General features: G+C 38.8%; 1 protein-coding gene across 9 annotated transcripts in view; it reads left to right on the top strand.

Annotated features, from left to right (window-relative positions):
- Nucleotides 1–16,387, top strand: part of LOC128736994 (serine/threonine-protein kinase Genghis Khan) — a 49,811-nt gene extending 33,424 nt beyond the window's left edge. For 5 of the 9 annotated variants that reach the window (XM_053831522.1, XM_053831521.1, XM_053831520.1 and 2 more), the window contains 13 exons: nt 8,762–8,871; nt 8,936–9,241; nt 11,464–11,859; nt 11,926–12,021; nt 12,101–12,803; nt 12,866–12,964; nt 13,021–13,131; nt 13,213–13,398; nt 13,487–13,601; nt 13,667–13,814; nt 13,883–13,952; nt 14,017–14,144; nt 14,220–16,387. In XM_053831522.1, coding sequence (XP_053687497.1) covers nt 8,762–8,871; nt 8,936–9,241; nt 11,464–11,859; nt 11,926–12,021; nt 12,101–12,803; nt 12,866–12,964; nt 13,021–13,131; nt 13,213–13,398; nt 13,487–13,601; nt 13,667–13,814; nt 13,883–13,952; nt 14,017–14,144; nt 14,220–14,333 — 2,582 coding nt within the window. In that variant the 3' untranslated portion in view covers nt 14,334–16,387. The remainder of the gene's footprint in view (nt 1–8,761; nt 8,872–8,935; nt 9,242–11,463; nt 11,860–11,925; nt 12,022–12,100; nt 12,804–12,865; nt 12,965–13,020; nt 13,132–13,212; nt 13,399–13,486; nt 13,602–13,666; nt 13,815–13,882; nt 13,953–14,016; nt 14,145–14,219) is intronic. The other 4 variants (XM_053831527.1, XM_053831526.1, XM_053831528.1 and 1 more) reach the window with 4 other exon arrangements.
- The last annotated feature ends 1,931 nt before the right edge of the window (nt 16,388–18,318 follow it).

Here is an 18,318-nt window from a genome sequence, read left to right as displayed (position 1 = left end):
GATAGAAGCTAAATTTTGAAAAGTTATGTAGGTATGTAACGTTTCTAAATAGAGTACTGTATCATTTGTTTGTATTTACGCTATAGTAAGGCTGTAATTTATTCATTGACACATGAACGTTCATTATCAATATAAAAATTTACAGACCTTTAGCAGCAGAAATTAAAAAAAAAATAATCTGAATTGAATTGAAATTCAGAAAGATTATAGCTCTACAAAATTTACATACGAGTCATTTACAGATTTTGCTTCTATGAGGCAGTACAGACCAATGAGCGTAACAGAGCGCAACAAGCCTGCTTAGAATCCTGCAACTGCAACTACATTAGGGTAGATGCTCCAGTAGTTGTGGTAGTACCAGTAGTGGTGGAAACTCGAAATATATCATAATTTCGGCGGATTTCGAGATAATTTCCCTTTTCTATTGTTAAATATATATTTGTTTACAGTTTTATCTAAGATACACAGTTAAAATTCAAGATGCTGGTGCAAAAATTACAAATTCCTTTTCAGCAGTGCAATAGAGTGCAATTGCTTAAGAAATTCGTAACAATCCATAGCATTTTAACAAGCCTACGTTGTTATCCACCTGCTGCCATGCTCATTGCAAGCGTTGCTAAGGCGGTAAACAACATTCCACTATTATAGGCAAATTTTCCACTATTATAGGAACATTACCACTACTTTAGGAGCTCATACTAATGTTGGGAAAAGCAATATTTTAGATATATTAACCAGCAGAATGGTATAATTTTGGTATGTATTTAAAGCCAACACTGTGGTGCACCATATTATCATGTAGTTCAATTGGAAACTGATAAATTGGGCGTTCAAATTGTCTTTACACACTATCCCCCGACATAATCCCTCCATTACTGGAGCATCTGCCCTATCTAAACAATAAGAGTTGTGTAAATCTCTAGATGTAATCGAATCTTTTTATTACAACAATATAATAATGGAAACGTAATTTTTTAGCCTGAGTCTTTTTTAAATGTAACCCAATTGAAAGGATAACGTTCGTTTTACTTGATAATTTTACTGCTTTTAGCTTTAGCATTTTATTAAATTGTCGTACAAAATGGGCCGAAAGGATGCAGAATTTTATGAATTCTTGTACAAGCATAGTCAATGGACTAATGAACAAAATTAATATTTTAAACAATCGAGGTCTCTTATTTTCCCAGTACACTCCAGTTTGCCGATTTTCGTGGGAATTGCTTATTGTGCAAATTCATAACTTTTGAACCAAGCATCGTAGAACAACATTTTTCGATGCTGCTGGTCTTACGAGAAGCTGGTCAAAGGATCTAAAAAGCGTTAGCGTTACGAAAAGTTGTTAGGGTTCGAGCGTTGCTGAGCGATTTCCCGATTAATTTCCAATACATTTGCACCAATCGATCAGATCTTCAATGTGTCAACTTTAATAAAAAAAATTAGGTTGGTGAGAAAAATTACCGAATGTCTTATTTCTGCCATTTTTAGTACATTTGTACAACAGTACAATAAAATGAGGGGTTTTACTAGCAAAGACATCGGTTTGATCATTGTTAGTGCAATTGCAGACAAACGTACGCTGTGTGACTACAGATGGGCACCCCTTCGGGGCAAAATGTCCCTGGATAAGGGTTATAGAAATGCATTATAACAATTCATTTTTTCTAGATATTTTTAATTTTTTTATTTAACTTCAACAAGCTCAATTCTATAATAAAATATTCATACAAAACTGTTCAGATTTCCGTAACAAAAACCCATTGTTTGGATTAGGATTTTGAGTTACCGTTTACAAGCTTGACAAGACAACGAAATGTTGAGACAGAATCAGTCATTGCATGATGGACATCGGCTCCCGGAGCACTGATGAAACCAAGAAATGTAAAGGCAGGAACTTGGTATCATCCATCGTATCAAAATAATCATGTACGTTTATTCGACTGATTCCTTGTGCCCGCGCTGCTGATGTGGCCTCTGGAGATCGCAAGGAAAGCTCCGCATGGCTTTTTCTAAACCCACAGAGCTAGCCGTGGCCAGTCGAATGGATGTAGCTAGTTGGAATGCCATACTCCGAATCTCTTTCGGTGTAACTCCGTAGAACATTTTTTCCATTTCGAGAACGTAATTTCCCAGTTCCTGCTCTTGCTGCTGAGTAAAAATGTTTCGGTACCGGCCCAAATTGTGCTCCTGCTGCTCTGTCTACCTTTTGTGTGCCGCTTCAATACCGCTTCAATGTGTTGCGAAGTTCAGCTCGTTCTACAGAAATTCCAGTGTTAACTGCTTCGATGGCTGCGACCAAGATAGTGTTGTTTCAGCTTTTACGGCCAGAAACTCCTCTATAGCTGCGAACCATCTCTGGTCGAACTAATCACATACTTTGTTTACGTTTTTGATACAGTTTTGAGGTTAGATTGTTCATATGCTTGGTGACGATCTTACCCCTATTCAGGTGGCTGTCGTGCTCCGCTTAAAACTATGTTTTCAATTTATTTTACTTTTAAAACTTGCTACGAACACAACAAACATATCGATGCACTTCATCAATAATCATATACAGACATAGTAAAAAATAAAAAGTTGGAATAAAACAAATCATTTACATCACAAACCTTAAATTAGGTGACGCTGATGTTATAAAAAAAATCTGGAATGTAGCAAACATTGTTCCAACATATATGTTTATGTTATGTTCATATTTTTCCGAGATGTTTTTGTTAAATTGTCATTATGAACGAAACAGACGTCCAAAAATCAGGGTGATCATCTTGCCCCACATTCTCCTACACGTTTTCTCAGCTTCCCAAGTACAGACAATATACGGTTTGACTTTGAGATTTGAATTTTATAGATTTTTTTGGTACAGCTCATTTATTAGAAAGGAACGAATAGTGCGCACTGTGGTCCAAATGAGCAAAAACAGGAACGTTTTCCTGGTGATTTTTCGCTTTCATTTTGAAAATACACGAACATTCGTTTGAATGAATGCCGCTCATAATATGAAAGTGTTAAAGGATCTGTGTTTGTGGCTTGGTGATTAAAATCCTTATGGAACTACTAATTTTAAGAAACTGATACAAATGATAACCAGGGCATAGGTATTTGGAAAATTTAAACGCGACCGCATCTAACAAACATTATAAATTTGTTTTACGTCTCCCCAGCATTCGTGCCCCTCACAGACCTTTATACTTTACTTTCGTTGGTTGGTTCTAAGCAATTATCCAAGCACTCAAAACACGGTCTTGGGACCTTTCCTAGCGAAGTTATTGCATATTTAAACTTCCCTTAGTTTAGATTTACAAAACTATTGAACCTATTGGAGACGTGAAATCAGCACTTCGCCTTGAAGCTTAAGTCAAGTATGTACTACAAACTTATTTGGTTCCCTTGGGGTAGAATATCATTTTACCGATTGTTTTTTAAGGCTTTTTCTCTGCCATGGAAAAACGTAAAATTAGTAATGAAAAATTTAATGATTTTTTTTCTATTTTGCTGAGAAAATTTGTTTTTATTTTCCAAAAAAAAAAAATGTTACACGATGCTTGGTTTATGAATTATGAACTTTTGAAATAAGCGCTGTTGGAGAAAATTGTTAAATTTCTGTTGAAAAAGTTGCAAAATAGAAAAAATCGATTTTTTTTATTATTATTTAGTGCAGTAGAGCACTAAGATTGTCCTTTTCCTAATTTAGTTCAGGGAATCTTTAAATGCATTACAGTATGACCTGAAGTGTCAGTGTTAGCTAATTTTAACGAAGAGTATTCTTCTTATAGCTTATCGTTGCTTAGAAAAGAGGGAATTTGCAATGCGGTTTTCGTGCTTTACGATGTCTTATGTAAACAATTTAAATTTATGTGTTTTGTCGAATTTGTGATAATGTAGATAGTCGGAATGGAGAGAATAGTTTGTCGAGTTAATATTGACGTTAAATAGTGTATAGTGTACAGCATTGGAATAGTTTACACTCAATTTGATTCTAATGGGGGAATTATAACCATCATAGAAATTTCCGTTATAGAATAAAACCAAAACAAAGCTCGTTCTCAACACGCCGGATACTCACGCATTATGTCTTAAGTCCTAATGAAAAAATCAATGGTCAGATTATTTTCTTCATGCCTCAAGTAATATTTTGCGTTTTACTGTACTTTTATGAAGGTATTCATGACCAATATTCGCCATTAAAACGATTGTAAAAGTGTATTAAAACCCACATTGTTACCTGGGATAACACGATTTATAATTTCATTAGAGATATGCGGTCAAGGCTAAATAAAAATCAAAAAATAATAGCGTAATTTAAGCAACAAAATAAATAAGTCCTTTAACTATGGATGATTCAAACTGCTAAAACTTACAATATTTAAATCTTACCTTACCAATCGAACTTACCAATAAGATGAACACTTTTCGTCGCCCTTAATCGTAAACGGATGAGAACAGTTTCTGTTGATATAGTGTGTTGGTTAGTCTTGAACTGCTTAACCGTGATCATCCGTTTTTTACTGTTCAAATAGTAACTAGATAACCGATCTATGTTTCGATGTTACTGGTAATATTGAAGCTTGGCATTCATTCTCGCAAATAATATATAAATGTATTCATACTGATCGTTATGATGTTTGTTGTGTCATGTACGACTGCAGCAATTTCCAGCATACTACCAATCACAACCTCTGACAACACCAGTACCGGTGAGCATGAGTACAGCCCATCCGATGTAGCAGCATCGGAAACTAGCCAAACGCCGAGCAACGTTGGCGATAGAGAAGAACCGCTTATTATTCTAGATATGGAGGACAACAGTGCAACCGTAGATGAACTTCCACTTCAATCTGATAGTGATATGGCACTGGTACAAAACTTGTTAAAAGAGTTTATGGCAGAACCTGATCAGATAAGTGAAACCTCTCCGGTGGATGACGATGAAAGCGAACTGACGGATTTCGAACGGGAAGTTCTGAGTAAGTACATGTCAGAAATGAGTGAGCAGGAGTTTGCTGATAAACCAAACTCTGTGTGCCATTTGACGGCAACGGATCACCAGCAAAAGCAGGATACCCAGAAAGTGATCGATTTTTCGCCTGTTGCATTGGAAACGAAACCCGACGAAAGCTCGCATGATCTCGATCGGTTGAATAACAATCAAACTACTACCAGCAGCGTTAGTGTTGCACCGCGAGTTTTGGATAAAAATGCTAACCAAACTAGAATTGCAGTGACTGAACCGGACGTACCACCCGTTGATCATCCAATGGATAGTTGTGAAGTTACTGACGATCAGCAGCAGCAACAACAACAACAACCATCTGCCTCGGCGACACCAAAGGTCACTAGTATTAATAACAGCACCGCCATCACGACCGATAACAGTGCAAATATCATTCAATCGGCCAATAATACCACGTGTACTTTCATTGATTGTAATGCTCTGTCTACTACTACCTCCGCTATTGATACTAACCCAAACGCCAGCATCACCATCGCCAGCACTGCTGCAAGTAATCAGGCACAAGATGTTCAAATTCAGTATTCGTCACAACCGCAGAACAACCAGCAGCAGCAGCAACAACAGCAGCAGCAGCAAGATCAACGCAGTCGAGCGATGAGACGAAATTTTTCTGTTTGGGTTGGTGTTACATCGTGTGTCTGGGGGATCTTGATTTATCTATTCAAATCGTATACGTAATATTTTTATTATCACTTGTTTGACGAGTTTGAGTGTTACTTGATTTTTGTGTTTCTTTACTTTGTTTGTGTTTTTCTTTTTGTCATTTGCTATCTTTGTTCCTATTACCATTTTTGATAGAGATACCGAACCAGATCAAGTTAAGTTTCTTTGTGTATTTTCTAGTTTTAAGTTCGTATTCCTTTTTATCTTCTTTTTCACTGTTTTCTGTATGTGACTACGTTTTTTTGTGAGTAGCGTAAACCGGAGAGCGAATATCTTTTGGCTTACACTTATTCATTCATTAAACCATCAGCGAAAAAGTCATACAGTCATTTTGAAGTTATTTATTGAAAATAACAGAACCCTTCGAGGCTTAAGTAGAAACATGTTTTGAATTGTTTTATTCAAAGTTAGACTTGAACAAGAAAATTACAAGTTGCAAATTAGTGGTCTTGTTTGTTACATAATGCGTTTTTTGATGTTAACATCACTGAGCTTAGTTACTGTCATCAATCATTCCGCACTTTTTGTTATTAAATATACATGAAACGCTTGAACTTATGCATTAAAAAATCCCAGATCTCATTAGAAATAGTCAACAAAAAATATGCGCTCTCCGTTGAAAACAAACTAACTCGGCAGAAACTAATTCAGCAAGTATCACCTCGCTAAAACCAGTATCATCCTTAACGTTAACGTTATGCGCACGTCTATAGCAATTCTACGATTGTTCTTTTTCCAGATCTATGTAACAATCATAAACTCAAAGAATGTTGTAGTAAAAATAACAGAAAAATAATCGACTCTCACTCGACTCCGACCGCGGCCATGCGGATGGGCAACGACCATAACCGCCGCCACAGCCTGTCATCATCCACCGATCCGTCAATACTCATTGCTTACACGCATGCATGCGTAGCAAACGAACAACCGCTTCATGCCGCAGCAACACTCACTCCAATAGCGGCAACGACAGGCACCGAACTGCCACCCCCCGCTATGGCACCATCCAAATTCTACGGTCTACGGTCCGGATGCAACACCACTTCCAAAATACGCGAAATACTGTCACAATTATTGAATGTCACAAGTTATCAATCACAACTACAGCCAGTACACGAACAAGTAGTGTCTACTACACAACCAAAGAACACAGTGTCGAATGGGATAGTTCAAAATGGTCCAACTCCCAACGAAAATCTAGTCCTTTGTTTGCAAGATCAACAATCGAAAACTCTAATTGTTGAGAAAAGTCATCGAAAAGGTAGCAATAGGAAAAGGCGGAGAAGGAGACGGCATCGTAAATGCTGATTTTTAGATGACCAGTGGTTTTCAAAATCAGCACCGCATCACAATTCGTTTACCAGGGGCATTTAAAATTTTGAGTGTGATGTTTTTCCTATTGCTGTAGAAGAACCACGAGAAAGCTTCTTCGATTCTTACTACCTCACTTTTTGGTGTTTCATTTTCTTTCTCAAAAGTTTGTAAAAAAAAGAATTGTGAATTATTTGTTCAACACAAAGAATGTTAAATTAAAAATTTCTCGTATTTTTATTGTTTTGATACAATGTTTCTCGATTAAAAATTAGATTTCAAAGAGTAAAACCAAACCATAAGGTTATCCCGAATCAATTATGGTTTAGGCAATCGTCTTTAGATGGTTTATTTCTACATTTTTTGACGAGGTTAATAAGATATTCAGGTAAAAGTTGTAGTAGTATTATATCAGGGGAGCTTCTGTATAAGGTGTTCTTCATTTGGGACCTCAACAAGCAATGGTAAAAAATAACATCACAATGATCAGTTGAAATTTATGATAACTTTTTAGACTTTAAGTTTCGTTCATTTGTATTGAATGCAATAATGAGGGTGCTACCAGAACAAGCACCACGCTTTGGTTGTGTATTTTTTGGCGTTAACATTAGAGAAAACAAAGTTTTTTTCAGTGATATTTACGATAGTCATAACGTACATTTATTCAAAATGTTACAAGCTGTTAACTATTCAGAGTTATGTTTTGTAGTTTTATTTTGAAGTTTAGCTTTCTCAAGACCAATGCAGCTTAAGTAGGTTTATAAATTGATTGTGTTAAAAAGCTCGGATTCAATATGTTACCATCTTGTTTCTTTTATGAAAATATAAAAGATTTATCCTTAAACAATGCGTGTATTTAATTTTATTGTATTATGTTAATATTTATGTAGAACACGCCGAAGATAGAATTGTTATCTATGCAAAGTCAGCTTCAATTGCTACAAAATGCTGTTCCTTGCAGCCAGAAACGAACTTTGATGGATCTCATTAGTATCAACCCTTGAACAATCTTCATGACACTTAGTACAAAAGATCAACCTCGATTCAAGCGTCCTCTAGTCTTAAAGCAGTGCTAGAATGTATTGCCAAAACTTAAACCAAATTGAAGTTACTAGTTTTAATGATGGAACTCTTTCTAAATTAGCACTGCTTTAGTGACACTTGGAGTCATTAGTCATTAATATCTCTGAAACAGCTAACCGCGGCTACGAATAATGCTTGAACAGTGAGCAGGACGAAGTTTGTTGAGCTAATGCTTTAAACTACTTACCTATCAGTTCATACTTGTTTTTTAGCATCAGCCATCATACATTTTTTCGGCTCACAATTCTTCATGTTATCAAACAAGATAAAATGTTAATCCTATCAATAGTAGATTTGTCGTATGAAATCACACATTTTGCTAACATATGCGTTTTCTCTCTTTCTGTTTTCTTGTATTCATGCCAAAATCACAAACCACAAACAAACACCCGCATACATAATCTGCGCCGTGCCTCTTATTTTGTGATGTGCCAACTGTTAAAACTATAAAAATTACATAAACGCATGTCTGCGATGCTGCTGTGTCTAATCAAAACAACAATCTTCACATTGGTTTCGCCCTATCGCCAACATGGTGGTAACCGCTAATTGGATGAAACTACAACCAAATTCTTAAATCTGTACTCATCCCGTGTTTGCGGAATAACACTGCTCTAATCACGACGATTACATACTAAAAACCGGTAACGAAAACGCTGATTACGTCATCGGTGGTCTGCAAACTTCACGCAATAGTTTTGGAGAGACCTTCTTCGCAGATGTCCTATTTGGATCATTTCCTGAAGGAATCAGGCGGGGGATCCAGCTCCACGACGCACACCAATTCAACACTAGCCGTGAATATGGTAAGTGCACAATAATTTGGATGCAAAATGTTGTCAAACAAATTACTATATGTTTCAATCGCAGCCGTCCCAGCAGAACAGTCAGCACGTAACCTCAACTAGTTCTTCATCTAACAACCTTACCAACACCCCAATGAACCAACATAATCAGAGTTTGTCCTCGCTTCATCAGCAGCTGCAGCAACAGCAGGCGCACCAGCAGCAGCAACATTTACAACAACAGCAACAGTCGCACACTTACAGCAACCAGCAGCAGATTCATCAGATGCATCACTCCAACTATTCGATGGAAAGCGAAGAGGGTGACGTCGAAGATAACCGGGGCCATTCGCTGTCCAGCTCGAAGAGCAACCTTAGTGACCATTCATTGGTAAGTTTATTTTGAGTTTGCTTTTAACCATGAACTAATCTTATAAAGTTAGGCAACTTGATGTTAGGTTTTTTTGAGCAATTGATATCGCCAAGGCGGCTTATCACGCGACGGCTTATCATTTATTACATCAAAAATCGTTTGTTTGACGGCATGTTATGGCATGTTGCGCTGTCCTGCCGAAACCAGAGATCGGTAAAGTCCGTGTAATCAATTTCCGTTCAAAAAGTCAGCATCTGTTTATCAAAGTGCTGCTCGCGAAGGAAACTAGTCAATCGATGTGACCACACCTCACGTCACAGTTAACTCTCTCTTTGTGCTTTCAACGATGACGTACGAGTTTTTCGAGTTCTAGCTGCAACGGAATTTTTGTTTAATAGATTAGTTGCTAATGAAAAAAGCGCTTCATCGGATAAGACAATTTTTAGAGAAAAATCTTTAGATAATTATTTCGAGATTGTCTAATGAGACCCGAACCTAGAAACTCTAAGATAATGCAATGTAATGGCGCCAGTGATTTCTTGATTTTACCGGCCAGGGCCGGCAAAAAGACCAAATCCTCCGACGCGCGATACTTCTTGATGAAGGCGGCAGAAGGATCATCCTCGGGTACTTAATGTGGAAGATATATTTGACGTCAAGACTTACCTCCTTGGAGGAGGACGTAAAGTACTCGGTCCTCTGCCAGTCGTTGTTGTCCAGCACCAAAGTAGGTTGGCCAGGTACATCACCGTTTGGTTGGTTGCTCTGACCTCTTGGTCCGAGACGGAACGATGATGCCGTCTTATTCTGGGTATTCTTCTTCAGCATCGTCAGGCGGCCGAAACCAGGCTTCTCGCCTTTTTCACAAAGTAATGCCTCACGAAGTTAAACTTCGCTGCGGGGAGGGCTTAGCAGTACGAATAAAGCATCGAGCGTAGTGAACTAAGCTTCCAGTTGACCGATTACGAATTGACGGGCTGTTCGTTTAACACGTGCCATCAAATTCTGTAAAGTCGCTTCTCACTTCCAAAGTTTTTCGTGGTTCCACTTGATAATAGCCCAATATTTTTCAAAGTGTCAAATTGGGGGGCTCCGTAGCCTTGCGGCTACTACGGTTACCGAGTCTAGGTTACCGAGGTAAGCGAGTGGTCGTGAGAATGTTTGTAGAATCAGACCATTCGATATCAAGTGCATGGTTTTATTCTCAGGCTCTTTATTTACCATTCCTTCACCCTGAATTCTATATTATCCACTGAAGCCTCTTGACAAAGTCCCTTCTATGGTTAAGTGTAGTGGTCAGAGGAACGAATGAGTCCTCGTCCTCGGGACGGCTATAATGTAGGATAATACTAGCAGCGAGGATAGTGGGTGCGGGCGATACCGCAATAGATCAACACTCGTTCAAGTAAATTTCCTGATTGACGGTCCCGGTTGCAAAGAAATTCATTGTCGCTCTTGCAGCCACAGATACAGAGCACCTGCCAACCTAGATATTTTTTTAGAGAACTTCGACACCTCAATATACTTGCAAATGGCTGTGTGTTTTTCTTACGCCTGCCATATAGAACTCCTCTCCAGGAAGCTGTTTAAAGTCTACCTTGACGCAGGTTCGCCGTCACTACGTAATCGAACTTCCTTGTCAGCATCATTGTGTACAGCTTCCGGGACTTAGTTGTTTTGGTTACCGACGCCATCTGGAGTCATCTTTAGCCTAACACCGGTGTAGACGAAGGTTGCACCTTGCTTCCGACATTTCAGACCGAAAGTTGGGGCTTCCGCTTGATACTGCCGGTCACCACTGCGGCTTCCGGCTATCGATTTCTCCCCTATCCAGGCTTTGGGTAGTCGACAAAGATTCCTCCATACCACAATAGTTCAAAATAATGGACGCAGTGGTTCAGTACCCAATCTTGGTCATAATCGCTCAAATCTTGGTCATAACACTCTTTAGAAAAATTTAAAAAAAATCAGAGTCGCTAAGCTTCCCCGGAATGGAAAACTGTGGGCTTAACTCGCGTTTGTTTAATGTTACTGATCAGTATTTCTATAGTTATTCGAATTTTGTGCAAAGACGAAAATCAGAAAAGCTATTGTTTACTATAAAAAAAAAATAAATAAATCCCTGATCTTCAAGCAATTGATTTCTGAGTAATCTCCCAAACACTAACATTATAGTTTGCTAATTTTTCAGATACCTCAGAAACAAAGTATAATCTTGATCTTTATTTTTCTCTTTCCAGAGCATGCACAGCGTTATGATGCCCAAACAGAAGGTGCACCAGTTTCTGGTGCGAACGTTTTCTAGTCCTACAAAGTGCAACCACTGCACCTCGCTAATGGTTGGTCTAACGCGGCAGGGTGTGGTGTGCGAGTTGTGCGGTTTCGCCTGCCACATGATCTGCTGCCAGAAGGTGCCCACACAATGCCCGGTACCCTCCGATCAAACGAAACGACCGCTCGGTATCGATCCGACACGAGGCATCGGAACGGCCTACGAGGGCTATGTGAAGGTACCTAAGCTGGGTGCGGTCAAGCGTGGCTGGGTGCGACAATTTGTTGTTGTTTGTGATTTTAAGTTGTTTCTGTACGACATCACCGCCGATCGCAGTGCATTACCAAGTGTTCATGTTACTCAGGTAGGTGTTCAGTAAATCTTATTCTGTTTGAATAGTAATCTTACATGAACTTTTCCCTCATCTTAGGTATTAGATATGCGAGACCCAGAATTTGGTGTTTCCGGAGTTCGTGAAAGTGATGTTATTCACGCAGCTAAAAAAGACGTTCCTTGTATCTTTAGGGTAAGCACTTGTGTCATTGTATCTTTACGTAGTTTGTACGGAATTTTGACCTTTTTCAACACACATTCTTCCATTTTAGATAACAACCTCTCTATTGGACGGTGGTACCTCGCTTCAAACTTTAATGTTAGCGGATACCGAATCAGAAAAGGCGAAATGGGTGGTAGCGCTTAGCGAATTGCATCGAATATTGAAACGAAATAATTTACCCAATACTGCGATATTCCGTGTAAAAGAGGTGCTGGATAGTTCCTTGTCCGCCATTAGAAGTGCGCTGAGCGCGCTTATTATCGATCCCGATCGTATTCTGCTGGGAACGGAAGATGGTTTGTTTTGTTTGGATTTGGATCGTAGCGAGATTGCTCGGATAGGGGAAAGTAAAAAGGTGTATCAACTGTGGTATATTGCTGAGGAGCAATTGTTGGTAATTCTGTGCGGCAAGCAACGCCATTTGCGACTTTTGCCGATTCGGGCTTTGGAAGCGACGGATGTCGAATGGATAAAGGTGGCGGAATCAAAGAATTGCATCACCGCCTGCACTGGGATTATCGAACGAGGACCGCAACCTGTTTATTGTATCGTTATTGCACTGAAACGACAAAATACTTCGCAAATTGTGGTGTACGTTGTTAACAGAAATCGCAGTCGTCACCATAAAATGTGCGAATTTACAGTGGCCTACCCGGTGCAAAGTCTTCAGGTTCTCTCCGACTTACGGCTGGCAGTAGGCCATCAGAGTGGTTTCACAGCGTACTGTCTGCAAGGAGAGGCTCAAGCCATGCGTAAGCTGCAGTGATTTTAAAAACTATACGAATATGCTTCATTTACAATTATGCCTTTGCAGCTCTTGTACATCCGGAAAACCAGTTGAATAACTTCCTAGCGTACTCGGGCGTGGATGCATGGCGAGTAATTGAATTACAATCAGGCCAAGGCTCTAACGGTATGTTTTGAAATGTGCACGTGTGTCGTATTTAAACACAGTATTCAATATTGCAGCACACGGAGAATATCTGCTAGTGTTCCAAACGCTAGCTATCTACGTCGATCTACAGGGTCGCAAATCTCGTGATCGAGAGATTATGTATCCAGCAGTACCTACTCATATTAGTAAGTAGCAGCCTAGCAGCTTGCAAGCACTTGCACGAGTCTCGAGTATATTGAATTTTTCGACTTTTTTTTTATTCATAGCGTATTGTGACGGCCATTTACTAGTCTACTCGGAAACGCATCTCGATATCTTCAACGCGCAAACCGCCGAATGGGTCCAGTCTATTGGACTCAAACGATCCCGTCCGCTGATGAACAACGGCAGCCTTTCGTTGACGATGCTGAACGATACGGCACACGTTATTTACTTAGCAAATATGCACACAAGTGAGTATCTCTGTTTGGTTTGTCCATGGAATTATTTTCGGATTTGAAAGGTTGTGAACGTAACATGATTGGCGATAATAATACAAAGGTCTCCAAACTCCATTTTCAGGAGAGCTTCTTAATCTGACACCGTGTGACAGAGAGGGTCGTCTCAAGTCGAAACGATTTTCATTGCGTAATGAGGGCAACCGTACTATAAGAACGTAAGTATCTTCTTCTTAGCTGCTTGATAGAAAAAGTGAAACATAGTTTGCCTCCTCACTTATAGAAGCACCGATAGACGTTCAAAGTTAATTTCGGCACCAACCAATTTCAATCACATTTCTCACATGGGCCCCGGAGATGGAATTCAAAAGCAACGCCTTTTGGATCTCCCAACCACGATCGAAACCGCTGATCAGAGCAACCAACTTCGGGTAAGTTAATGGTTGTTGCACGCATTTTGCTATCGAGTTCTAGATCTAAAGTGACACTTCACTTTCAGGTATCAACCATGCGGCATGCTCCACCGCCTCCTAGAGCACCACCACGTCCAATGATACACCCGCATAATGGTAAGTGTTCTCAATTGCGCCCTGTGAGGCTACAGGAACAGCAGTCAACTTTATCCATTCAAAGAAGGTTCGAATAATTCTTTCCCAGGTGCTAAGCGAACAGCTCCAGCTCGGCCACGAGATCAACCACCATCGTTACCGCGGTCTCCTAGTCCACTGGGCAGCATGTCATCGTTACAGGACGTACTCAAGGTAACATTGTAAATTCACATACAAAAAAAAAAGATTTTTCTGGCATTCATATTTCATGGTTGATACTCTGTCTAGGTGGCCGATATGCAGTCAGAATCACGGCAAAGTGTAGCTAGTAACAACTCCAGCTCGGTTTCAACACCTCCGTCGCCAACCAACGACCGGTTGAGCTCCAGCTACGACTCTTAATGGTAAGAGATATGCTCTTGTAAATGAGCTACTAAATCGATACTAGTTTCCTTGAAATTTTGGAATGAATAGTTTTTTTTACGTCAAGCTGATTTTAAATTTATTCAGTTTCTCTTGAAACGGCTAATGCATTGCATTTCAAAAATAAAATTCAAAAATACTCGAGATCATAATTCGCATGATTTTTTTAACTTTTTTTTATGTTTTTATGTTTCTGAGAAAGTAATATAACTATTTAAAATTTTAAATCAAAATAAGCCTCTATGGAAAAATTCTGATCTCTTTAAATCTAGTAAACTTTAAACCTGAAAGTGTATGTCTCGGAAACTCGCGTTTCCAGTAGGGTTGTGTTTCTAGAAACAAACACAATCACCAGTGAGTCTGTATCTTGTCTCTAATTCGCAATAACCATTTACATCCAAATTCTGCCCATTTATATCACCAGCGAATAAGGCTACTTATCGTAGACAGAAGCAAACATCGTTGTGCAATATTCTATGCAAGTAGAATAGAACGTATCGCAATACCAGAAAAAAAATAACTGAACTAGTACCTCTTGGTAGAATTATTTTAACACTTCACTCTATTAGAATAGAACAAATCTTTGCTAAAAATTTCCTGTCATCGTAACAGCAAATTTTAACCAAACTTTAAATCACCATAATCAAATTAGAAAACATATTACAACGAGTTTGTGAACACTTAAACACCGAAAACCGATGTCTTAATTCCAGTTTTCCCTTAGGTACGTCTGCAGTCTAACAAAAATCGCATAATAATCTTAATCTTGACACAGCGTCGCTATTTTCCAATGATCAGAAAAATTTGCGTTTATACATCAATAAATCGAAAAGCGACACGTTAAAAGGGCCTTAATCTAAATTGTTAACGGTACCGAGTGAGAGCTATTATTTGCTAGATTTGGGAACTTTCTGCGTGTTGCTTTTCAATTAATCAAGACATGTTTTACCCGATTACAACCCGATTCCGTTTCTTTTGTGAAAGCTCGGAAAGCACCTCTCGGTGGTAACAGAGCACTTTCCAGTAACTATAGTATAGGTACAGTTTCATTGTTTCTCAGCACTACGCGTTTACATTTGAATAAAAGGCGAAAATAACGATACAAAGTCAATAACTATAACAAGGAAAGAATCAAATTCACTACTACCTAATTCATACACACAAAACTATTGAAGTAAGAAGTAAGAAACTTTTAAACTAAAGCAGTCACTCATATTTCTGCTTGACCGAACCGGCTTCGCGCGGAGCGATAGCGGTCAAATCGTTGAAAGTGAAAATAAACTGAAGACAATATTTAGTATTTCCGGTACAGGTTTACTGTATTTGTTAATATTATATACAGAGTAGAAAGCAAGAGCGTGTAGGACAGAAACTCTCTAAATCACTGACAACTAACTTAGAGCGTGTACATTACCAGAACTCACCCTGTCGAGCATCAGCTGCGAAGGAATCGTGCGCCATTTACCATTGTAAAAAGAAAGGAACTAAAATTAACTTACAAATCTGTTGAAGCCAAGTCCACTTAACCCATAACTTATTTGACCCACCATACCTAACGTACGAATGTAGTACAGAAGCTTTTTATAATCAATATTTTAATCGATTTAAATTTTGATAAGCCTATTTATTTGCAAACCCATTATATGTTTTGCATCAGTTTGGCTAATCGTATGTTAAATCTGTATATCGTTTAATCGGCTTCGAAATTTAACGCTATTTTCTCTCGTTTCGATTGTCGTTCTGTTTGTCCACATAATATTGCTGTATTATCAGTACATGTAATGTGAAAGGAATATTACAATAAACAAACGATACATATTAAGCGGAAATTTTTCAACTAGTAATTGAGATACGAACATGAAAAAGGAGTTGCATAAACGTGCATCTGAAACTGAAACTGCAACATCGGAAACACATACTATGGCTAAGTTTGCAGTATATATGTAGCATATACCGAAAGTCTAGTGTTTTATAAAATTATATTAATTGTAAAATTACCACAGCAGAATATATTAACATTATACAAGTACTAAAACGAGCCAGACCCGACCAGTGAATAGCTTCTGCCGTACTACATATCACGATCCTTACAAACACTTGCACTTTTCGCGGAAAGTGCTCTATATAGGGTATCCCAGAATGCTTGAAGTGGCTCCTATTGCCCATAATTCGGAAACAAGGTGCTCCAGTACTGATTTGACATCAATGCATTACGCGAAGGGCCCGCTAACCTTGGTACAAAGCCAATAGAGTCGAATCCATAATAAAGACGATAAATCCTTGAAACTTTCCCGAGGCTTTGACGAAAACATGCTTGCAGTAATTTGTAAGGGATTTCATTGCTACTTTTGAAAAACACTGGGAAAAAGTATCCACAATCATTGGACAAGGTTCGGTGCTGAAGCTAATAAGCAATGCTAGATCATAAATCAGCTCTTTGGCATATACATGAATAAATTTCATAAATAAAATAAAACAAAATTGAATTTGCCTTAAAACCGAGCTCGTATTGGCAGTTTGAAATCATATTTAGATATTTTCAAAATCCAAGTCCGTACCCAAATCTTGGTAGCAAATGGGTTACCAAACCTTTCCAACATGCAGTAAATCCATTCAGTTATCAAGAATAAAGCAAAGAATCAAGACTGCGAAATCGGTAAAATCGTCAGCCAGGAAGCCTGAATCGGAGGGAAATCGAAAACCGGAAACTGCAGCGAGAACACAAAGAATGATCTTCATCGTTATGAATCGATAGTCTTTCCAAGAAACGAAGGAAATTATAGAAGAAAGTAACGAAAGAAAGATGTTGATAGTGGGCGACAAGAGGCGAAGAGGGAAAGCAGAAAATAAGATCGGGGAGGGTCATTACAACAACAAGTAGAGGTACACCCCTTTAAACTTGAGTCATTTAATCGCCTCGATTCTACATTCCGATCAGAAACGTCCCGATCGACGTGTGTTATAGAATACGTTGTATTCCGATCGAAGCGCAATTTCTGATCGGATCCGTCTCCGATCGGTATGTACAATAGAGGCGAATATTTGGACGCAATCTAACTCGGTAATTATGTTGAGTACTTTAAGTTAAGCAAACGATACTCGAAGCAAACGAAGTCATTTATTGCAATAAATTAAGGAAAAATGGCGAAAAAATTATTCCGGTTTGATCTCGATGGAATCTGGAACAACAATGCAAACGAATCCTTCTGACGGTCCTTTAATAGGCATTGAATTTCTAGGCGATATTATAATCAGACAGCTCTGGGTTTGCCCTAATCATTCTCAGCACCTATGATTACGAAATTACGCTATACACGGATTTAGCCAATTTCGCGATTTTTGGTCCTAACCACGTGGATGTCTAAAATTAATTCGGTTCGCGATTTCCCTCAAGTATAACTTCTTTGAAGTAAAATTAATCGTGACAAACTTTTCAGCGCTAAAAAAGGAAACATTTCAAAACAAACTGCTGTCGAAACATTCCAGATATGACCATTAGGATTAACTGACTCAAGCTTTAGGCACTTATCTACTGTACGTACTGTACACGACGATGCTGACGAAGTTCGATTAGGTGGTGATGGACGACGAAATCAGGCAGGAGTTGTATGTGGCACCCGGAAGGAGAAAAGTGGCAGACATTTTCAAGCATATGAAGCTGTCGCAGTTCACTGAGAAATATCTAGTTTGGCAGGTTATCGGTATCACTGTCTTGAAGAGCTACATTTTCATTACGATCGAAACCAAACATCTAGGGAATTTACGTGAACGAGTGTCTGGTAAACCGTCTGATGCCTGTCCCACAGTAACACGATTGTTCCGTGTTGTTTTGGTCCACGATTTACCTGCCATTACGGAACAAATGTCATAGACGGGTGTGCCGCCAACAACGTACATGTGGTACTTAAAGACAAGCACCCTGCCAACCCCATTGTCAAGCGAAACTTGAAAAAAAAAAAATCCG

Source organism: Sabethes cyaneus, chromosome 2, assembly GCF_943734655.1.
Source record: "Sabethes cyaneus chromosome 2, idSabCyanKW18_F2, whole genome shotgun sequence".
Lineage (NCBI taxonomy): Eukaryota > Metazoa > Arthropoda > Insecta > Diptera > Culicidae > Sabethes > Sabethes cyaneus.
The sequence above is the reverse complement of the archived record's forward strand: the minus strand, read 5'-3'. Positions and strand labels throughout refer to the sequence as shown.